This window comes from Epinephelus fuscoguttatus, linkage group LG8, assembly GCF_011397635.1.
Source record: "Epinephelus fuscoguttatus linkage group LG8, E.fuscoguttatus.final_Chr_v1".
Classification (NCBI taxonomy): domain Eukaryota; kingdom Metazoa; phylum Chordata; class Actinopteri; order Perciformes; family Serranidae; genus Epinephelus; species Epinephelus fuscoguttatus.
In genome coordinates, this window is record NC_064759.1 from 29,689,327 (window position 1) to 29,709,086 (window position 19,760).

General features: G+C 40.9%; 1 protein-coding gene across 1 annotated transcript in view; it reads right to left on the reverse strand.

Annotated features, from left to right (window-relative positions):
* Nucleotides 1–19,760, reverse strand: part of LOC125893502 (RNA-binding motif, single-stranded-interacting protein 3-like) — a 103,424-nt gene that overhangs the window by 13,118 nt on the left and 70,546 nt on the right. Inside the window, exons 6-9 of the mRNA XM_049584215.1 lie at nucleotides 14,315–14,421; nucleotides 8,965–9,008; nucleotides 5,041–5,137; nucleotides 2,257–2,307 (exon numbers count right to left, since the gene is read on the reverse strand). Of these exons, the coding sequence (XP_049440172.1) occupies nucleotides 2,257–2,307; nucleotides 5,041–5,137; nucleotides 8,965–9,008; nucleotides 14,315–14,421 (299 nt within the window). The remainder of the gene's footprint in view (nucleotides 1–2,256; nucleotides 2,308–5,040; nucleotides 5,138–8,964; nucleotides 9,009–14,314; nucleotides 14,422–19,760) is intronic.

Below are 19,760 nucleotides of genomic sequence, written 5' to 3' on the forward strand. Positions count from 1 at the left end.
TCTATCTCTCCCTCTGTCCTCTCCCAAGTCTTGCGCAGTCATATCAAGCGGCCTGCCAAATAATTAGACAGGACATTTGTTTTGAAAACACATTTACAGAGGGGTATTATCCTCTCTCACAGACATAATTTTAATCAGACATGACAACAGAATGTTTTTAGGGGTTGGCAGATAAACACAAAGAGGAAGACAGATAGGAAGAGAGAACAACAGAGTGGGGGGACAACAGAATTTGGAACTAATTTAACTATTGTGTTGTGACAGTATTCGCTGGAATTCCTCAGTGCACAGCTGATATACCGTATCTGTGCTGCCTCTATTTTCCACCCCCCTACAGCTGACAATTTCAATGGAGCATAACGGAATTTTGCAGGTACAAAATAGTCTGCAGATGTTCTCAAGAAAACAACTTACTCTCACTTTCTGTGGTTAGATACAAATCTGGATGATAAAATCTGCTGTGACTATTGTCTCTCTGTAAGAGAAACCAACTTTATTTTCTAGTAAAATATCTATAGGAACTGTAGCTGCACAGTTTATTCCTCCATTACCAAAAAACCTGGAGGAGAGAGTGTCATCGTGGGCTGTCATGGCTGTCCAGATTATGTGGCATGTCTGAAGGCATTCGCCAGCCATGAAACCCACGTTCGCTTGTGATTGAGTCCCTTACTTCCAGACTGACTTTATTTTACAGTGACATTCACTTCTCTCCCCTTCATATGAACCCTGTCTAAGGAGAGGACATCCCGAACAGGTGTGTAATTAAAACCCATGAGTGTAAAAATTAAATGCATGTTTTACAGGCTAGTTAAACACATTTTTCCGAGTTAATAGAAAATTACTAATGTACACTGTAGACGAGCTGAACCAGCGGAACTGTGAACTGCTGATGAATAAATGTTTAAGAGGTGATTAAGGTTTATTGTTCATCAGAAGCACTTTCAAGGTTATTGTGTGGCCCCAACATGAATCTATAATTTTTCATATCTATTAAACTACTGAGGTCTTTTACCAGATTTCACAATGTAGCTCACCTCCTTTGACAGTTTAAGACAGTACTCTGTCCTGCACCTGGATGAATGTGTAGAGATGTTATACAGTATGTTAGGGTAATCACTGTATGTCAGGCAGAAAGGACGCCAGCGGAGACTCAAAGCTAGTATGGCTGTATTCTGTCCCTGGCTAAAAGCAGAGGAAAACTTGAAGTTTGTGTCACTGTGTGTAGTGTATAACAGTATAAAAGAAGACAGAAAATCTGCAGGTGAGTGTGGATTTACAGCGTATATTGACTGTACACCTACACTCACAGGCAATCATCTGACTGCACCAGCATCAGAATTATAACCTAGTTTACTGCCAAGTACGTTTTCGAATACAAGGAATTTGCTTTGGTGTATTGGTGCATAACATAAACATAGTGTGAAAAAATGAAACTAATAATAGAGGCAAGTGTTGCAAAAATCAAGAAATATAGAGCAGAATAAAGTTATAATAATAAAATACATGCCAATATATGTGTGTGTGTTTGTGTGTGTGTGTGTGTATCACACATGTATCACAGTACAAATACAATCAGTAGTTACAGGTTAACATTGACTTTAATATCAGTATTTTGTTAACCACTACACTTTGGTGTCCTACTTGCAGTTCCACTTCAACCAGCAGGGAGCAACCTTTTATTATAGATTTCAGAGTCTGCTCCGCTGAGCTCTGCGAGCTGCTTTAAGGAGGTTATTCAGCGGCTGATTCAGCAGGGTAAGACTCAGTTGCTGGGCTAAAGTTTTTTTCCTGGTCTGACCTGGGTTTGGCACTCATAGGCTGATTTTTTTGGAAACTGCATGACATTTTTCTTTTATTATGTGCAATATTTCTTTGACTTGCTCCATCATTTGCACTGAAACGAGATAAATATGGGAGAAATACTGTTACAAATCAAATATATTGACGGTTGTACGAATAAGACTTGCGTTTGCTAAGATGACTGTAGTTTTTGTTTTAAAGATCCCATGGCAGCCAATATGACTAACATTCACACTGGTTATGAACATTGCGGTGAAGAATCTTGGATGTTCTGAGATCAGCAGACTAAGAAGTGAATAAGGAGTAAGTGCGGAGACATGTGTACACACAGAGATGACAAGCAGGATGTCAAAAGGAGGCAGTGAAAAGTGCTAGAAAATGAAGGAAATGACTCCACTGGGAAAAGGATAACATATGACCCAAACAATAAAGGAGAGGCTGGTTCAAAAAACTTACTGTAGGTTGCATAACATACTGTTGATGTGGCATCCAAGATGTACTCTGGACCTGTGGAGATGAAAGTTGGAGGAGAGAGGAGAGAAGAAGATGCAGCAAAGGTAGAGGTGGCGACGATGTGATCAGACATGACGAAGGAAATAGAAAGAGTAGGAAGAAAGTAGGAAAAGTAAAGTAATTAAAGAAGGAGGGGATGGGCACGAGTAGGAGGATGCAGAAGGGAGGTCCGGAGGAGATGAGAGGAAAGGGAAGATCAAAAAGAAGATTGTTATAAGTGGATAAAGAATTGAGGAAGAGAGAACATAAAGAAGGACAATTGGAAGACAGAATGACAGGAAGGGAGCGAAAATGAGAAAACCAAAGAGGAGAAGAGAGAAAATTAATCATTAGCTCAAGTCTTTACAAGCCCATTTCAGAGCCTCAGTCCCTGCGGCAGTGTGTCTTAAAGAATATTACAGCAGTAACTGAGGGTCCACTATACAGTATGTTATGTTGTAATTATAAGAGGATATGAAGACCACAGAGAGCAATACAGTCTAATAATTACTGCTTCACAGTGGAGGTTTCATCATCAAAGCCTGTCTTGGCCACAAATCACCACTTTCATCTCCTACTGCCCAGCCCTAACATGAGCAGGAACAAGTCCCTTTGGGCCCCTTTGTCACATGTAAAATACAGTAATTATATGAGTGCATGCACACGTTCAACTACCTGTGTCTGTCTATGGGGACTTATCGAATGCAAGGTAGGTTAAATCCTTCTTGTGTTTTTCCTCAAAAAGCACTTTGTGACTGTGCCTCCGTGTGTAATTCTGTGCCGCCGAAGGTGTGTCTTTGCATTTGTCTGTCTCGTTTACAGCAGTGTTTCGTGCTAGAAAAAAAACCTGTGGGGGAGGACCGGTGTTTGTTTTAAAGTCTATGTGTTTGACAAACTGAGGATCAAGTACTGAGTCAATCTCTCAAAGAACCGCAGCTACATCGCCATCCAGCTTTGACATGAATTGGTATGGTTTGTGCGTGCGGAAAGAGAGAGGATGCGACACACGGGAACAGAGAGAGAGAGAGAGAGACAAAAGGAGGATTTGTGCCTAAGAATGAAAGATCGATGGGAGGAGTGCTGCAATATAAGCCTGTGTTTTATCATTGCTAGACTAAGAATTGTCTTCAATGGAGAGAGCTGATAAGTCAATTTCTTTGCTAAAGTCTTCGCTGAGAAAAAGACAAGCTCTGCTTGCTTGACCTGTTTGTTCAGGGACTACACACAGGACTACAGTGAAACAAGAGGTTAATTCAACAAATTTCAAATTCATTTTGAAATCAGAGACCAGAGGTGCTGTGGGTGAGAGTAAGTGAAATAGGGGTGTCGTGATCTACCCGAACTGACAATAACCATGATATTTAAAAATGAAGCATTGATATCATGTTCGTAACACACGTGATAATATTGTGCAAATAATTCAGAACCTCTTAAATCATTTCTGTTTCATCCTGTGTTTGCTTTGTCTCCCTCCGTTTCTCAACACCATCTGGTTGCCTTTTTACTATCCATTAAGTGAACTAGCTCTTTCTGTACAGTGTCGTACAGTTACAGCTACAAACTCTGTCTCTACCTCCCTACACTCGTATATTGAGTGTAATTTATTTGCCAAAAAAACAAACAAAACTTTTGACTGAAAGCATCATTATTCCTCTTATTATTATTCAAATTTTCTAAAGGTATCATGATAATATCGATATTGTGAACTCTTTTGGCCACAATAATTGTGTAGTGAAAATCCAATATCATGCCTGCTCCAAAATGAAAGTATTCAATCTATATTTTCAAACCTCCTGGTCCCACATAAGTTGTTAATGTCACTCAAGATGAGGCAGCTCTTATTCTATATTTATCTGTGTGCCAGCACATCCCATGGAAAGACCAAAATGAACAATGTGTTGGCCCACACTCCACACCAGGCCGTATTTTTTCCTAATGAAGACAGAAATCTTTAAACATAGATCACAAGTGTGTATTATCATCTTAAAAACTTAACAGGAGCTTAACAGGAGAGAATATTTGTTGGGGACTATTTTCAGCTGTGGAATAATACACATTTGGTGCACTGATAAGTATTTACGGCACCAAGATGGTATATGTGGGACTGACTCAAAATGAACTACAGCACCTCATGGCAATGATGGATCCAGTGACATAGTGTGGCTCATTGATGTGTTTTTAATGGAGCTCAATTGCACATCGACAAAACACTGTATCAGGCTCTGTCTACACTGACTTACTTGTTAGCAGGACCGATTTATTGTTGTCTTTTCACAGGATTTGTTGACAATAAGAAAAATCTAGAATATCATTTATCCTTTACAACCACAGATTTAAAACTACTAAACTAAAGCTTCATTCCCATGTGTCTCCACGGAGTTGTTAACTTCTCTTTGCTATTGCCATCAGGTTGCATTATAATGCCCTTGGGATGCCGTATTGGAGCTGTGTCTTACTTTGAACATTAGTGGCTTTGTAAAATCTGTCAGCTGGCCAGAAAACTATAGCAAAGTCAAAATGCAAAATTGAGCTTGTGCACAGGACAAAACAGTTAGAAAAACAGTTTACTAAAGTACTTGAATTTGGAAGGAAAGTAACCAAATGACACCATCATGTTAGCTTTAGTGTTATTTATGTAAACACACAATCCTTTATTAGACAACCAATTTTCCAATGGACTATTCAAAAGCCCTTACAGGATTTGAAAGCTTGATGTAGCCCTGTAAACTTAAGAGGGGGTCCACCCACCTGATATGTAGAGACAGGAGAGGCAGCGATGAAGGGCGTGATTGACGTCTGTGCAATCATCCGATTGGTGGAGATGCTGTATGGTGAAGAGTAGAACCTGTGCAACCAAACAAGAAAAGATTTAAATATCATAAGATTAATATTAACAATACTTATAAGTGGCATAAAGCTGAACCAAGAGAACATTAAAAGACAATTTTGAGAGAAAACTGCGACGTCAGTCAAGAGGCTTCTCTGCTCATACAGTTTTAGTGCTCCAGATATAGCCACATGCAAAGGTGAAAATCAGCCTTTTTGTTCTGTTTTGTTTTCAACCACCCAGCACATCTCAAGACAACGCAGACAAAATGGATCAGACATCATCAAGGCTGTCATGGAAACAATAAATATTGCAGCTTCACTCTGTGCCATGCCATCAAAGACGTCTTCGAATGAGACTTGACACTGCACCGGGGCACACATCATGTTACAAAGGCGTCTGCTCCACTGCTGTGCATAATAATGAATTATCACCTTAATGTGTAAGTGGGTGAAATATCTCAATGTTGCCCTCTATGTTTCCACCTACGCGTGTTCCAGCAGAGAAAGCTGCATCTGTAACATCTGCATTTTATACTGTTTACTTCTGTCCCTGTACCTTTGTTTGCCCTTCTGATTTTGCTGGATTTTTTTTTTCATTTCACCCCCTCAACCCTGCAGCAGCAGAATGCTGTGGCTCACAGTGCTTTATTTATCATTGTGTACCTAGAGAGGACATGTTTCATCCGCCAGGCCGTGTTGCTGTGCCCGATCGATCCCAAAGTGTCTGTTGACTGAATAATGGAGCAAGGGAGGGGAGAAAGAGAGAGGCAGCGACAGAGAGAAGCCCTCCCCTATCTATCTCTAACATAGCCATGATTGTCTAAAAAGGTACATGCTGCAAATCAATTGTAGCTTAATTTGCAGAGAAAATTACTAAAAAAGCTTGGTTAGTTTTAGAGGTTACTTCAAGCCGTATACACATTTGCTGTATTTCATTCATAAAGATCTATATCACACATAATAGAATATACAATATCAGCTCTATTCGTACAACTGAGATGACAACCAAGGCTGAGCAACCAACCAGAGACAGGAAAACATAGATGGATTGCTGCTACTCCGCTGTGACACCAGCACACATCTCATTTCAAGGGTGAAATGGGTTGCCGAGGTGGTCACCTGCTCCGTTATTGCACTTTCTGCTTCACATTACATTTGTTCGGTCAGTGATAGCACGAGCGCCGCTGAACTCAGCTGCGAGATGCAAACCCTGAGGTATTTTTTAAACTCTTGCAGTCCTGGCCTCGTGGCTGCAGTTGGTTTCCAACTGCCTGCGATAAGCTCCAGAGCGTGAGTGTGCTTCACACGGACATCCAGCCTCCCAGTTGGATTTTTATGCTCTACTTGGTGTGTTGAAGCCTAGGTAGTAGTGCATAAAGAGTATAGCTACAATGGTGACTCTCTGCTTTTCCCCAATAAAACGTGGCCCACTTCCTTGGCACCAGAAAGAGAAATCTCATGAATTATTAGCGCTATATATTTTCCCATGCCAAGGTTTAGCTCTGGTTCATACGCAGGTTGATTGTGTGTTCTTTCTTAGGTGTGTTGACACTGGCTCAGCTTACTCAGATTTTCCCTGAACTCTTTAAAGGGACATAGATTTTCTTTAAGTTTCCTCTTGCGCCTTTCAGCTCTGGCTTACCTGAATGTCTCCTTGAGTTTTCCTCTAAGTACAGCCTCAAAGGAAACTATGTGTATTGTCACTCATGCAAATATTTTCTAATAGCATGTTTTCTTTGAGCAACAGCAGTGTGTGTCTACATTTAATGATATGTTTCAACCTCATACGCCACTGGAAACTGAAAAGATTGAACAAATATATCATGGATGGATCTAAGTTGGAGAAATAACTGGAACATGTTTGTCAAAGTGGTGATCAACAAGAAAAAAAAAACTCATCTACTGATCATGTAGCAGCATGGATCCATCTTTCTGACTGTACTTAATGTATGACTCACATTAGAGATACTGTATTACTGTCACTGATGAATACAAATGAGAGAATGCAGCCGGGTTATTCAATATGGTTCTCTGATTGTGTTTATTGTATTTTTCATTAGAGTGATGTGTATTGAGAGAGAGAAATAGTAGGTAGAGGACAGATCCAAGGTTATTGATGGAGGCTATTAGCCCTGAGCATCATGCTGTCAATAGGGACTCCAGCACGGCTGTTTAAACAATACACTAAACATGTAATTGCAAACAGAACATTACTACGGGATTGAATTTAAAACCTCTCTGTGAATCCCTGGCGTGACCTAGCCGCACTGTCAGGAGTTTGCCCTGAAAAATTAGCGAATGATTTAGTGCCGACCTCAGTGACTTTTCAGCGAGAAAATGTGGGGGAGCATGCTAAAATATATATGTGTATGTGCATGTGTGTGGGCAGGAGAAAGAGAGGGAACAGAGGACAGATAGAAAGGCAGAGTATGAGAGAGGTAAGAACAGAGGCAGGAAGGAAGAGAGAGAAGGACGGAGAAACAAAAGGACAGCAAACAGTCCAGATAGGCGGACGGAGATTGAGAAAAAGAGAGCCAGGGAAAGTGAATTTTGTGTCTCCCTGATAAAAGAGAGGACAGGCTTTACGCCAAAGCAGTCTGGTTGGTTGGGCCACATGTTTCCAATAACATCAGATTGGCATCAGACCTTAGAAACTAGCCGTCCTCAAGCTTGGAAAGACTCGCAAACCTGTAATTGATTCGTACCCTTTCCCTCTCCTTGGGCTGACTTTATTTTTGCCTTTGCCCTCCTCTTGACCCCGCCCGGCCCTCCCTTTTCATTCAATCCCCTTCCCTCCCCGCTTTTTCGCCTCTCTAATTAGCTGCATTAGCATTTCACAGTCATTTAGCGCTTCGCCGGAAGGAGCCCCGTTGACCTCGGAGGAGAGGTCGGGAGAGGGCTTAAGCACCGCAAGCGCACAGATGCTCTCGTGTGAGCATGTATTTTACACATGCATGAGCACGCACACATACACAAAGACTCAAAAGATGACTGAAAGTAAATCATCTGCCTGGAAATGGAGAGTAGGAATTAGAAGAAGAAAGGGATTAGGGGAGACAACAATGTAGAAAAAGGGAAGAAAAGAATAAGTCGAAAACACATTAAAAAGAAATTTTAGGAGGAGGCCCGACAAGCAGAAGAGGAAGTGATATGAAGAAGGTAAAGGGAAGTTAAATACAAAGAGCAGGAGGACAACAGTAAAGAAGAAGTAGGGATACACAGAGTAGGGACGACTGGGCCGACAAGAAGGAGGAGAAAAGAAACACAGAGCTGGAGGGAAGCATCTCCTGGGATCGCATCACCAGCAGCATTCCTAGCAGACAGGACCGATCTCCAATTTCCCCCTGAAACAGGCAGACACTCAGCTCTCTGCATTCAGCCTGAGAGCACTGCAGATAGCCTTGGCTGACGAAAGTCTTACAGCGGCGCTGCAACACCGCCCAACTTCCCTGTCTGCAATCAAAACCTACATGTCTGACAGCTTGTATGCATAGGTGCATAAATAAATACTCCATCTGCACCAGTCAGATGTGAGAATGAGGGCAAGATTGCACAGCAGGGTAAGACAAAGAGTGAGAGAGTGTGTATGTGCATGAGTTAATGACCCGTGTATCCTGTATCTGTTTGAATATGTGTGCATGTTTGTGCTCTTGTGCATATTTGTGCATATGGGTGGCTGATGTGTGTGTTCATCTTCACAGCTTTGCTGGTGGGGGAGGTTCTGAAAAGGTTCATTAACACGTGCTTTAGAAGTATTCCTCCTGGAATGTGAATCAAAAGTTCACAGACAAAGCTGTAGACACAGTTTGTAAATCTGATTTAAAAAAAAAAAAAAACACCTACCCATTCTGCATCGCGGTGGGATCATACGTCAACGCCATACCAGTCTGGAGAGACAGAGATAAAGAGAGAAACATATACACCTAAAGGTTAAAATACGTGATATTGCTTTTGAATCATTTTTGTTTCCTCTCTCATTAAGATGTTTGGTTATTTGGTGGTTTGAACTGACAGCGAGATTGCCTCCCACGAACAGTCATGCCGATGAAGGTAATAAATTGAGAGGGAGAGACAGCAGAGTCGGGACGAAGAATGATTCACGATGTAAAATAAACACAAAGGCTTTGACTTAAAATCCAACAATATAAACAAGTGAGTGGGATACAAAGACCTGCTAAATAAAGAACAATTGATGATGTCCTCAGTAGCGCAAAAATCTCGAATGTGTCAGTTAAAAGCACCAGTGAACGATAAAATTATTCTGCATGAATTGGTGTGAGCCTGTGGACCACTTAAAACTGTACATGTTCAAAAATATCCACAGATATAGTAATATAACCACAAAAGGAACATTGAGGGATGACTGTTATAGCCTCGATATCATTACTGAATACTAGGGATGTAACAATGCACTCATGATATTGTATTCTGAACTAAAGGTTAGACTGGAAGTAAGATAAGAGAGCAGAAGATTTCTTATTTATGGCTCCTTAGTCATTGAATGCACAAAAATATTAATGTTAAAGTTTTCAAAAGGAACCGTTACCAATGCTAAAAACACCTCTTTGAAACCAAATGTGGGAAATAGTGCTGTTCACTTCACTCGCATTTAACAACATAAAGGACAATTCAGAGGTTGACGTATTTGCACACAAAGTCAATAGACTGTGGGCTACATAAACTGTGGCGAAAGCACATCCGCTTGAGTTAAAAATGTTTCAATGTGAGTGAAAATTATCAGCTTATCTCTATTTGCCAATCGTATGGCTTTGTGAACACACAAGGGACAGAAAAGAGACAATCTGGAGGAAAATGAGAAAAACTGAAGCTTCTGGTTAGTTTTGAAATCGGTCTGTCTGAGCTGTCAGACACACAGTAGGAGCGTGTTGTCACAGCAAACATCTGTACCGCCAGTCAGGAAACTGACAGTGGCCAAAATGCACCTAAAATACTCAATCAGTCAAAACGAGCTCAATTTTCATTTCGCTGGCTGCAGCTTGCTCAAAAAACTTCCCACAGTTTGGGAGACGATTGTAAATGTGTACTTAATATTGTGGTCCAGTTTTCAGCTCCATTATGCATATGGTTACCATTTTTATAACACAAAATATCGATCCACGAAACACAGCTACACCCCAACTGCAGGAAGCACTCAGGATGGATTGCTGGATCAACAAGCGGACACCATATTGCAATTTTCCTGAAGCAATCTCCATCAGTTACAAGGCTCACTTCTTACTACACTACCCAGGATAAATGAGTAGGATGATGTTGTGCATTCCAGCTGCGTTCTATCAGTTTCACAAGAAACTCAAAGCTACAAGAGTGCATTAAAGTTGCTAAGTACTCTTTGTCCCTCCTCCTCTCCATTAAAAGTTGTCCCCGTTAAGTCAAGTCTTTATCATTAAGTGACACTTCTGCATGTCTCGGAATGTTTTCTGTCTGTGTCTCACTTCCACTATAGTGCAAATGAATTAGACTGTACTTTTTGCTGCTAAGCTTTGAAAAAGATCTTCATCCACTTGACTGCCTCTTGGCAATGTTGGAACAAACATCAAGCAACAATAGTGTTTTTAGTCCTCTAATCTTTCGCTCTATCGCTGTCCCAAACCTCCCCCCTTCGTCCTCTTCTATCTGCAGCCCTACACAAGTCATTTGGACTTGTTCTATATTCCACACAACTCTCTTCTCTCCAAATTGGCACACGAGTTGAAAGTGTGCCCTGATGCTGAACTCTGCTGCGATGTTTGTTTTTTCCCCAAACACTGTTTCTAGCCAGGACTGGGGGAATATAGACTGCACAAGCAATAAAAAATGAGCACCAGACATTGATGACACCAAATAGCAAAAAATAATCATTCCAAAGCCCGGGATTCATTTTGATACCAGCTCTTTGACAAGCATCTGATTTAAAGCAGGTAAAAACTACATTACGCATACACAAGAATCCTAGTCTTCACCTTGAGCTGCATTTGTATTTACTGCAGGTTCCCTTGAACTGTCTTTTTGAACAGAAGATTTCAGAGCCAGAGTTAGAGGGGATCAGCTCTGTGAAGCATCTTGATGTTCGCATCATGTCCTCTAAGTTTCCTTCATCTAACAGAAAAGACTGGACAACATTCCTCACTGCTGCACAATGCCAGCATTAGTGCACAAATGTGTACGTTTAGAGATTTACCAACCATCCATCTCTTTGTGTGTGCATTTACAATGTATCCTTATGAATGGATTACTGAATGGACCTACCTGTAACTGGCCCAGGGGCCCAAAGGATCAGTGGGCCCCTAGATACAGATCATCTGTTTGAAGTTACTGTTAACATCTCGTGTTGGAAAGTCAAATGAATACAAAGAGACACAACATGACTACAGAAAGACACAAAACAACTAGAAAGAGACATAAAACGTTTACAAAGAGACACAAAACAACCACAAAGAGGCGTACAATAACTATAAAGAGACACAAAATTACTACAGTGAGACATAAAACAACTACAAAGAGACACAAAATGACTACAAGGAAACAAAACCAACACAAAGACGACTACAGAGTGGCACAAAACAAGTAGAAAGAGACATAAAACAAGTAGAAAGAGACATAAAACGATAAAGAGACACAAAACAATGACAAAGAGACACAAAACAACTACAAAGAGACACAAAACCATCACAAAGACCATTACAAATAAACTAGAAAGAGACATAAAACATCAACAACTACAAAGGGACAAAAGAAATTCTACAAGGAAACCAACACAAAGACAACAAGGAGACATAAATTGACTACAGAGAGACAACTAGAAAGAGACATTACACAACTAGAAAGAGACATTAAACAACTAGAAAGAAACACACAATGACTACAGAGAGACACAAAACAACTAGAAAGAGACACAAAACCATCACAAAGACAATTAAAGATAAACAAACAACTAGAAAGAGACACAAAACCATCACAAAGACAATTAAAGATAAACAAACAACTAGAAAGAGACTTAATACATCTACATGGAGCCATAAAATAACTACGAAGAGACACAAAATTACCACAAGGAGACGAAACCAACACGAAGACAACTACAAAGAAACACAAAATGACTACAGAGTGACACAAATCAAGTAGAAAGAAACATAAATCAACCACAAAGAGACACAAAATGACTACAGAGAGACACAAAATGACAGAATGACACCAAAACGTCTAGAAAGAGACATAAAACATCTACAGGAAGACACAAAACAACTACAAAAAGACACAAAATTACCACAAGGAAACAAAACCAACACAAAGACAATTACGAGGACTACAAAGACACATAACATAGCTACAGAGAGAAACAGAACATCTACAAAGAGACATCAAATGACCAAAAATGAGATTATAGAGGGACTCAAAATGGCCATAAGGAGACAAAATATGTGTACTTGAAAAGACAAAAACAACCACACACAGCAGGATGCATCACTTGTAGTCGTATTGTATCTCTTTCAGTCCGTGTGCTCCTGTGCAGAAAGGGTGGAGGGGCTTTTACATGTCTGTGCCCAGAGGCCTGCTGCCGCACTGTCCGCTCATGTGTATCCGATGTGTGTTTCTCTGCACAAATGTTGTATGTGTGAGTGATTGTGTGTGTAATATGTGCTCATGTCACAGTCCCAAGGCCAGACTCATTTAGGAGTGAGAGGTTCTGGGAGATTAGGGTCGGCTGACTGAGTGTGAGGACGCAGTGAGGCCCATCAAAGCACCTCCACGGCCAGATGCCTCTATTAGTCTGCCTGGACTCAGAGACCTGGCTCAGACAAATGCATAAACCTCTGAAGAGATGCTTTTCCTCAGCAAGGCTGAGTGGGGCTTGTCAGGACTTGGGTCGCTGACAAATGTGTGAGGAATCCCTCTGAAACCACTGATCATTTATTTTAAGTCCGGCTAACAACTTACAAATGTTGACAAGTGGATAGAAATAAAGAATCACTTACACAGGACCCTCTAATGTTAACTAAGCGTGGAAGTGATTTGTCACTCTTTGTGACAAAACAAAGACTGCAATCTGTGTCAGCAACACATATGAAGGTCATGCACAGACTGTTTTTATTGTGGCGCCTCTTCTCTTTCAGCGCAGAGTTGTTTCAGCCTGGTTCCATTTCATTTCACTTCACCACCCTGCTCTTTCCCAACCTCCATGTAATGTTGTGAAACTGTTAAAAACTGCACTCCGTGTGTGGGTGGCGACATTATTATTCACTTTCCCTTGTTCTGTAAATTAAAGCTTTGGTATCGACACTAACAACTTCTGAACTCCCTACATTGTGTAACAGTCAATCTGCTTTCAATCCGCTGCACAAGGTTTCATTTCCTCTGAAGATGACAGACTGGAGGTGGGAGTTTTAACAAAAGGAAAAACAACTTGGCATTGGGGTCTTGCAGAAACCTTGGATTTTAAATTTAACAACCTTTGTACATGCAAGCTTTCATACTGACAGCAGCATCTCTAATTCAGCCTACAGTATGTTATTGGAAATGAAAGCTGATAATGACCCCGTAGGGGGGCCTGTCAAGTTATTGAAACTTGGTTATAAGATGTGAAAAAGAAACTGATGTGAAAGGGAACATCAGCTAACATGTTCAAAGTTTATGAAAATGATGTCCTTTCAGACCTACGGTAATGTTTTCTGTGAAGCAGCTGTCGACACTGAGCTGTGAAATCCTACAGTACAATCTGTTGTACCGCAGTATTTCACCCTCACCTCTCTGACTATTATGATAAGATTACTGTTGTGCTTTTGCTCGATAGCTGAGTAGGAAGAGGTTTAAAAGATGTTTGTGGATATACTGTACTCATACTTGTGACTAAGCTAGAATAACACCTCTTTTGGTTTGTTAACTTAACTATTTCCTTTTAAAAACTCTCTCAGTAGACTCATTTCGACTGTGAGAAGTGAGAGGCTATTGTAGATTTAGAAAATGTCTACTGCTGCATAATTCTGCCTGAGGAAAAGTCTGTGTTGCTTTCTTTTACAGTGGCAGAGAGTAAAAAGGATTATGTTTTAACAAACTGATTGGAGGACATGATTCTTGTGTTACAGTTTGCCTTTTACACTTGTGTTTTTAAGAAAAAGCTGCTGTGGCTGCTGAGGAGGATATTCATAAGGGTACTGCTGAGCTTTTTTTGATGATTGAATACACTTTCAAGCCTAACCTCTCCTTCCCGTGTCCACGGTCGGCCATTCTGGGGATACTTGACTTGGGTCTGCCTCTTCTTCTGGCCTCCGTCAGCAAACTTGCACAGCAATGGCTCTGCAGGGGCTGCAGAGTGAGTCAGACAGAGAGGGAGACAAGGACAAACACAGAGATGGATTAATCATCTTAATAGCAGGAAAAAGAGAAATTTTATGCATTAGGTTAAGAGTTACATTTCAAAGATAAGATTTAAATACAGGGTGTTATGCTGTGTCTTAAACAAAAACATAACATAAATCAATTGGACCTGAAAAACAGCACTTCAGCTCTTACATTTATCTCTCCCACCCCTAATCTAAACATCCAAACAACAGCAGTTATCGCGCCATCTCTACAACCCCTACAACCACACTTCGACAAAAGCAGCCTTGACGTGGAAACAAAGCCACGGGCTAATCATCAAAGCGTGGTGAGCGTGGTTCAAACGACAAACCAAACAGGCATACTTAATACGCTAAATAACTCAACACAGCTTGACCCCGGGCGATAGACCACGATTGTGATTGCTCCAAAGACAACATGGTCCTTTTCTAGACCAGAGAAAGAAGAAAGCCTTGATTACAAATTGGATTAGCTGAGTGTGACCTCCCATACAAAAGTTCACCAAACTCCAACTACAACCTGATAGGCTGCAGCCTTTGAATACCCTACAGGCTTCTGGAATCGCAGGAAGTGGCTGGATTGGGGCAGGATTATACAAATGAAGAAAAAAAAAAGGCTTTGTTCTGTATCGATTTATTTTATTTTAAAAGCATATCTTCAAAAATTGTTAGAAAGTAAAAAGAGCGTAAATAATGGCTTCTATTTCTGGGAAATGCTTCAGCAACAGTATGACTCAACAAACACAATAAAAAGTATTATCCTAACATGAACCAGGACACTGAGAGAGGACATTTAATGGCTTATGTAGTCAGATAGTCCCATATATATTGAATCATGGATCAAAGTAAATGCTGCCCTTGTGGATATACAGCTACTAAAGCACTTCCAGAGATGTGCACAGGACATTACACACATAACTGTAATGTTTATGTTATGTTATACCGTTAGAAACAGGTAGTTTGAGTGTAGTTCATGTATATAATTAGAAAGTGAAATGAAGACTTCCTTTAAATGTACGTGGGATATATATACATAGGTAATATACAGTATATACATACACATGCACACTCATGAGTTCAGTTTCCCTCCTAACTCATTAAGATAATATTCATTAGACAAAGATTTCTAAATGCCAACTTAAAGGAGCAATAAACAAAATTCATCAATTCTAGAATTCTAGATTGAAGCAATTAAAAAAATGCTATGTGAAGAACTAGAGGTGTAATTTCATCTGGAGTATAGCATGACCTCACACAACCTCTCTCTGTGTTTATCTCCAGCCCATTGTTTACAAGCCGGTCCGGCTGCGCATTCATGTACGTCCATAGCTGTAAGTTACTCCAGTAGCTGTAGTAGCTCTAGTGCTAGCTCCAGGAGCTAACGCTAACGTCCCTACTCCAGCCATGAGCCATGGGCTCACGGAGAAGAATAGGAATGTTAGCGTGGCAGCCAACTAGTGCTAATGCTAACGTCCCTACTCTTCTCCATGAGCCTGGTGGGCTCACGGGCTCACGGCTCTGGCTCACAGAGAAGAGTAGGGACTTAGCGTGGCAACCGACTAGTGCTAACGCTAACAGCAAAGCAGGGAAATAGCTAACCACACCAGAGACTGAGAGTGAGTGAAAGACATCGCTAACTGCTAAACTAAGCCAAACTAAGTTGGCTATTTAGGTTTTATTTCCTCGCCCCTGTGGCGAGTGAATCTGCCTGTAGTGAAACCAGGGCTAACCGGTGCTTCCTCCTCAGGCTCCATTTCACTCAGCTGCTAGCACAACCAGTTAGCCTCCACTAGCTTCCCAGCTAAAGTTAGCCCGGCTATGTTTGGATCCAACCGGAGCACCAAGCCCTGGTTTGTTATTCAGGTTAATGTGGGAAGAAGCAGCTGGTTTGTCGGGCAGCTGAGTGAAGTGGAGCCTGCGGAAGAAACACTGGGACCGTCTGGATGTAATAGTCTGTGGAGATGCTGCAGTGCTCAGTTGCACAGATGAGGCGAGTGGGGTGGGGGGTGGAGAGCAGAGGTAGAGGGAGGAGTGGCTCATGACACACTTTGTTTTGGTCTACAGGCAGTGCACAACAGCAAACCTAGCGGTGAAACGATTTCGCTTTTTGCCCCTTTAAGAATTCTTATGAAGCATTTCATGCCGAAATAGAAAGGCATTTAAATGCAGTTAAACGCTGAAGTTATAAAGCCCTGAAGTTTAATTACATCAGTGCAACGCTGTCACACCAGCAAGTGCTCTGTTCATGTCCTGATTCAGTTTTATGAAGACAGCCTCTGACGCTGAAATTGAATAAGCCACCTACTTTTATGCATTGCCTCTCACTTGTTACTTTAATACGTCCACCAAGGCATGTTTGAGTCATTGACTGCATCTTAAAAGAGGCTATTAGCTGGCACTTGTGTCTTATTTAACTGGCAATGATTTCAAACTGCGGAGAAAAGTCTAATCCTCATTACTGTGTGTAGATTAGAAATAAAGAAAAAGAATTCTATGAACTAGCAGAGGCGATATCATCATGCCGGTGCTGATTCGCACATCATGAATGCCAAAATAAACTACGCAATTACCTCGCCTACTTCAAGAAAAATGTTTCTTCTTCTCAGTAAACTGAAAAATGAGAAGAGGTGTTCTCGGTGGAGAGAAGCATTCGGAGCTCAAGGTTGAGACGAGAGTTATTTGGAATGCCTGGGGCCTGGATGGGTACTCCAAAGGTAAGTAGACGGAGGAACACAGAGCCGTGTGATTATGCTGCATTTACCGTAGGATGACTTTGTCATTATACTGTTTTAACTTGATTTCTATGTGAATAACAGGCCACGCAGCCGGGCCTCTGTTATCATTCCTCGCCTCTACTATTCATCTTTTTCAATCACTCCCCATCTTTTCCTCTCTTTTACCCACTCTGCTCTATGCATTCATATACATCAGGCAAACAGTCCTGTGTGTAGGTGTATGTCTGATGTGTGTTTGTGTGTGTGTATCACTATGTCTCACCATAAAATTCAGTTTACTTATGAAAAAAAGAGCTTGGCCCAGAAAGAAACACAAAAGAACAGCCAAGATTTACATCACAAGATAGACAACAAAATCAGCGAAGATACAGGGTGGTGAAAGAAACATCAGTCTCTTTAGCTGATAATAAAGTGGAAAGCACTAAGCGTTACTAGCTCATGTGCTGTGGGCCTTCACTCTTTAGCAGCATGTTTGAGGCTTAGATGTACTTTACAGCAGTGGTTCCCAACTGGTGGGTTGTGGTCCAAAAGTGGGTCGTGGGTCAATTCTGAATGGACCGCAAGTGACTTATGAAAGTGTCAAGTTTGTAAAAAAACACACTTTATTTTGAAGTATAGTGAATTTCTGTTACAAAGCTCTCATTTTGAGCCTTTTCCTGCTGAAGGGTGAATGACTAATGGACAGCCACCTGACAGACCCCAAACCAGCTCTAAGACATGGCCACATGCAATTATGACACTGAAAATATTAAACTGTATGGACCTTGAACTAATGACAAAGGAAAAATCTGGACCCTGTGGCTAGATCAGTTGGGAACCACTGCTTTAAAGGTCCAGTGTGTAGGATTAGGGGCACCTACTGGCAGAAATGGTATATAATATATTTTTTTTTCATTAGTTTAAAATTACCTGAAAATAAGAATTGTTGTGTTTTCATTACGTTATAATGAGCCTTTAATATTTTCTACAGTAGCCCAAAATGGACAAACCAAACACTGGCTCTAGATGGGGCTATTTGCGTTCAAGCATTTTAGCATTTTCTCACATGCATGGCACACGAGAGAAGTTTCAGATCTGCAACCTTACTAAATTCTACACACTAGATCTTTAAAATTAAAACAGCTCCAGGAACTGTGGAGCCCCAGAAACCCAATTCACTTGGTAAAATTCCCTTTTACACATCCCTGCTTGTGTTTCTCCTGCATCAGTGGAACCTTTTGATAAGAAAAATTAGTCCAATAATACACAATTTTTCACACAGAAAGTAATTTTGTTGGTCTTTGTTGCTGATATTTGCATAGATCCAATGAAAGGATGCAAAAGAGAAACGCAGATGTGGAAAAGGAGGCTGAAAACTCCAGAACACCTGTTTCCAAAGTACCAACAATCTAAGTCCACATACTCGTGCTGAAATTGTTATATTTGTTTATTGTGTTCTCTCCACCCCAGTACGTCCTCAGACACCTGAAAGTATTATCCCTAGAGCTTAGACTTTTGAGCTCCAGGAGCTCAAGCTCTAAGGTCAGAAGAACGACATTCAGACCCTTGTTCGGTAAGGTTTCTGAGTTTCTGCAGTGGTTCCTGAGAGTGCCTGTGGTGGCTGTTTGTGTTAATTTGAGACTTTGGCAAAACCTTTAGTGACACATAGTCTGTGTGATGCAAATGTAAAAGCTTTTATGAGTTGGGCCTCAGGTGGAATCAATATATGGTAATAATGGCTGACAGAGAGATGAAAAGGGTACTATTATTCATATAAAATAGTTGTGAATTCTAGTTTTCAATTTAAAATGGGATTAGGTTCAGAATATGTTAAAATGCCTTTGAGAATGACGCAGGCAGAACTTAACTGTCAGCTCTATAGGGAAAGGAGAGAATGTATTTATGCCCTCACAAGTTAAAGGAACACACTGATGTGCGTTTGTGTGATGAATGATTGTTGCTTCATAAGTGTGAGAAAATATGACATGAAGACACACACACATGCACACACACACACACACACACACACACACACACACACATACACACACACACAGACTTGATACAGACAGCATCTGCGTTCTGTTTGGTTTTACTGGTGTGACAGACAGAGAAAGCCACATTGTCGACGGCTGACAACTTGTCAAGTTTATAGTCAGGACACTTTCTTCTCTGCATCTTCTCTAAAGTACCACACAAAGACAGAAGAAACTCCTGCTGATCTAAAACAAGTGTTCATCCTCTGTATTTTCATGAAAAGGATACCTCTGTGTTTTGAGTTGAATCTGTTATTTTTATGCATCAGGCTCATCACACAGACAGCAAAAGGTTTGTGTTTTTGGACTAAATGAAAAACTGGGGCTATTTATTGTTAGAATTAGTGATACAAAAACGCTAAGAGGCCGATCCCAAAAGAGCAAAATAAAATTAATCAAACATGTCTGCTCTCCTGCTAAAGAACGAATCTAAACATGTACTTTTCCCGCCATTCACTTACTTGGTGCCCCACATGTTAACACTCAGTCAGTAAAGCACGCAACGTGACAACAGAGGGAAATTTCGGTGGAGAAACTGTGCTTATTAAAAGTGA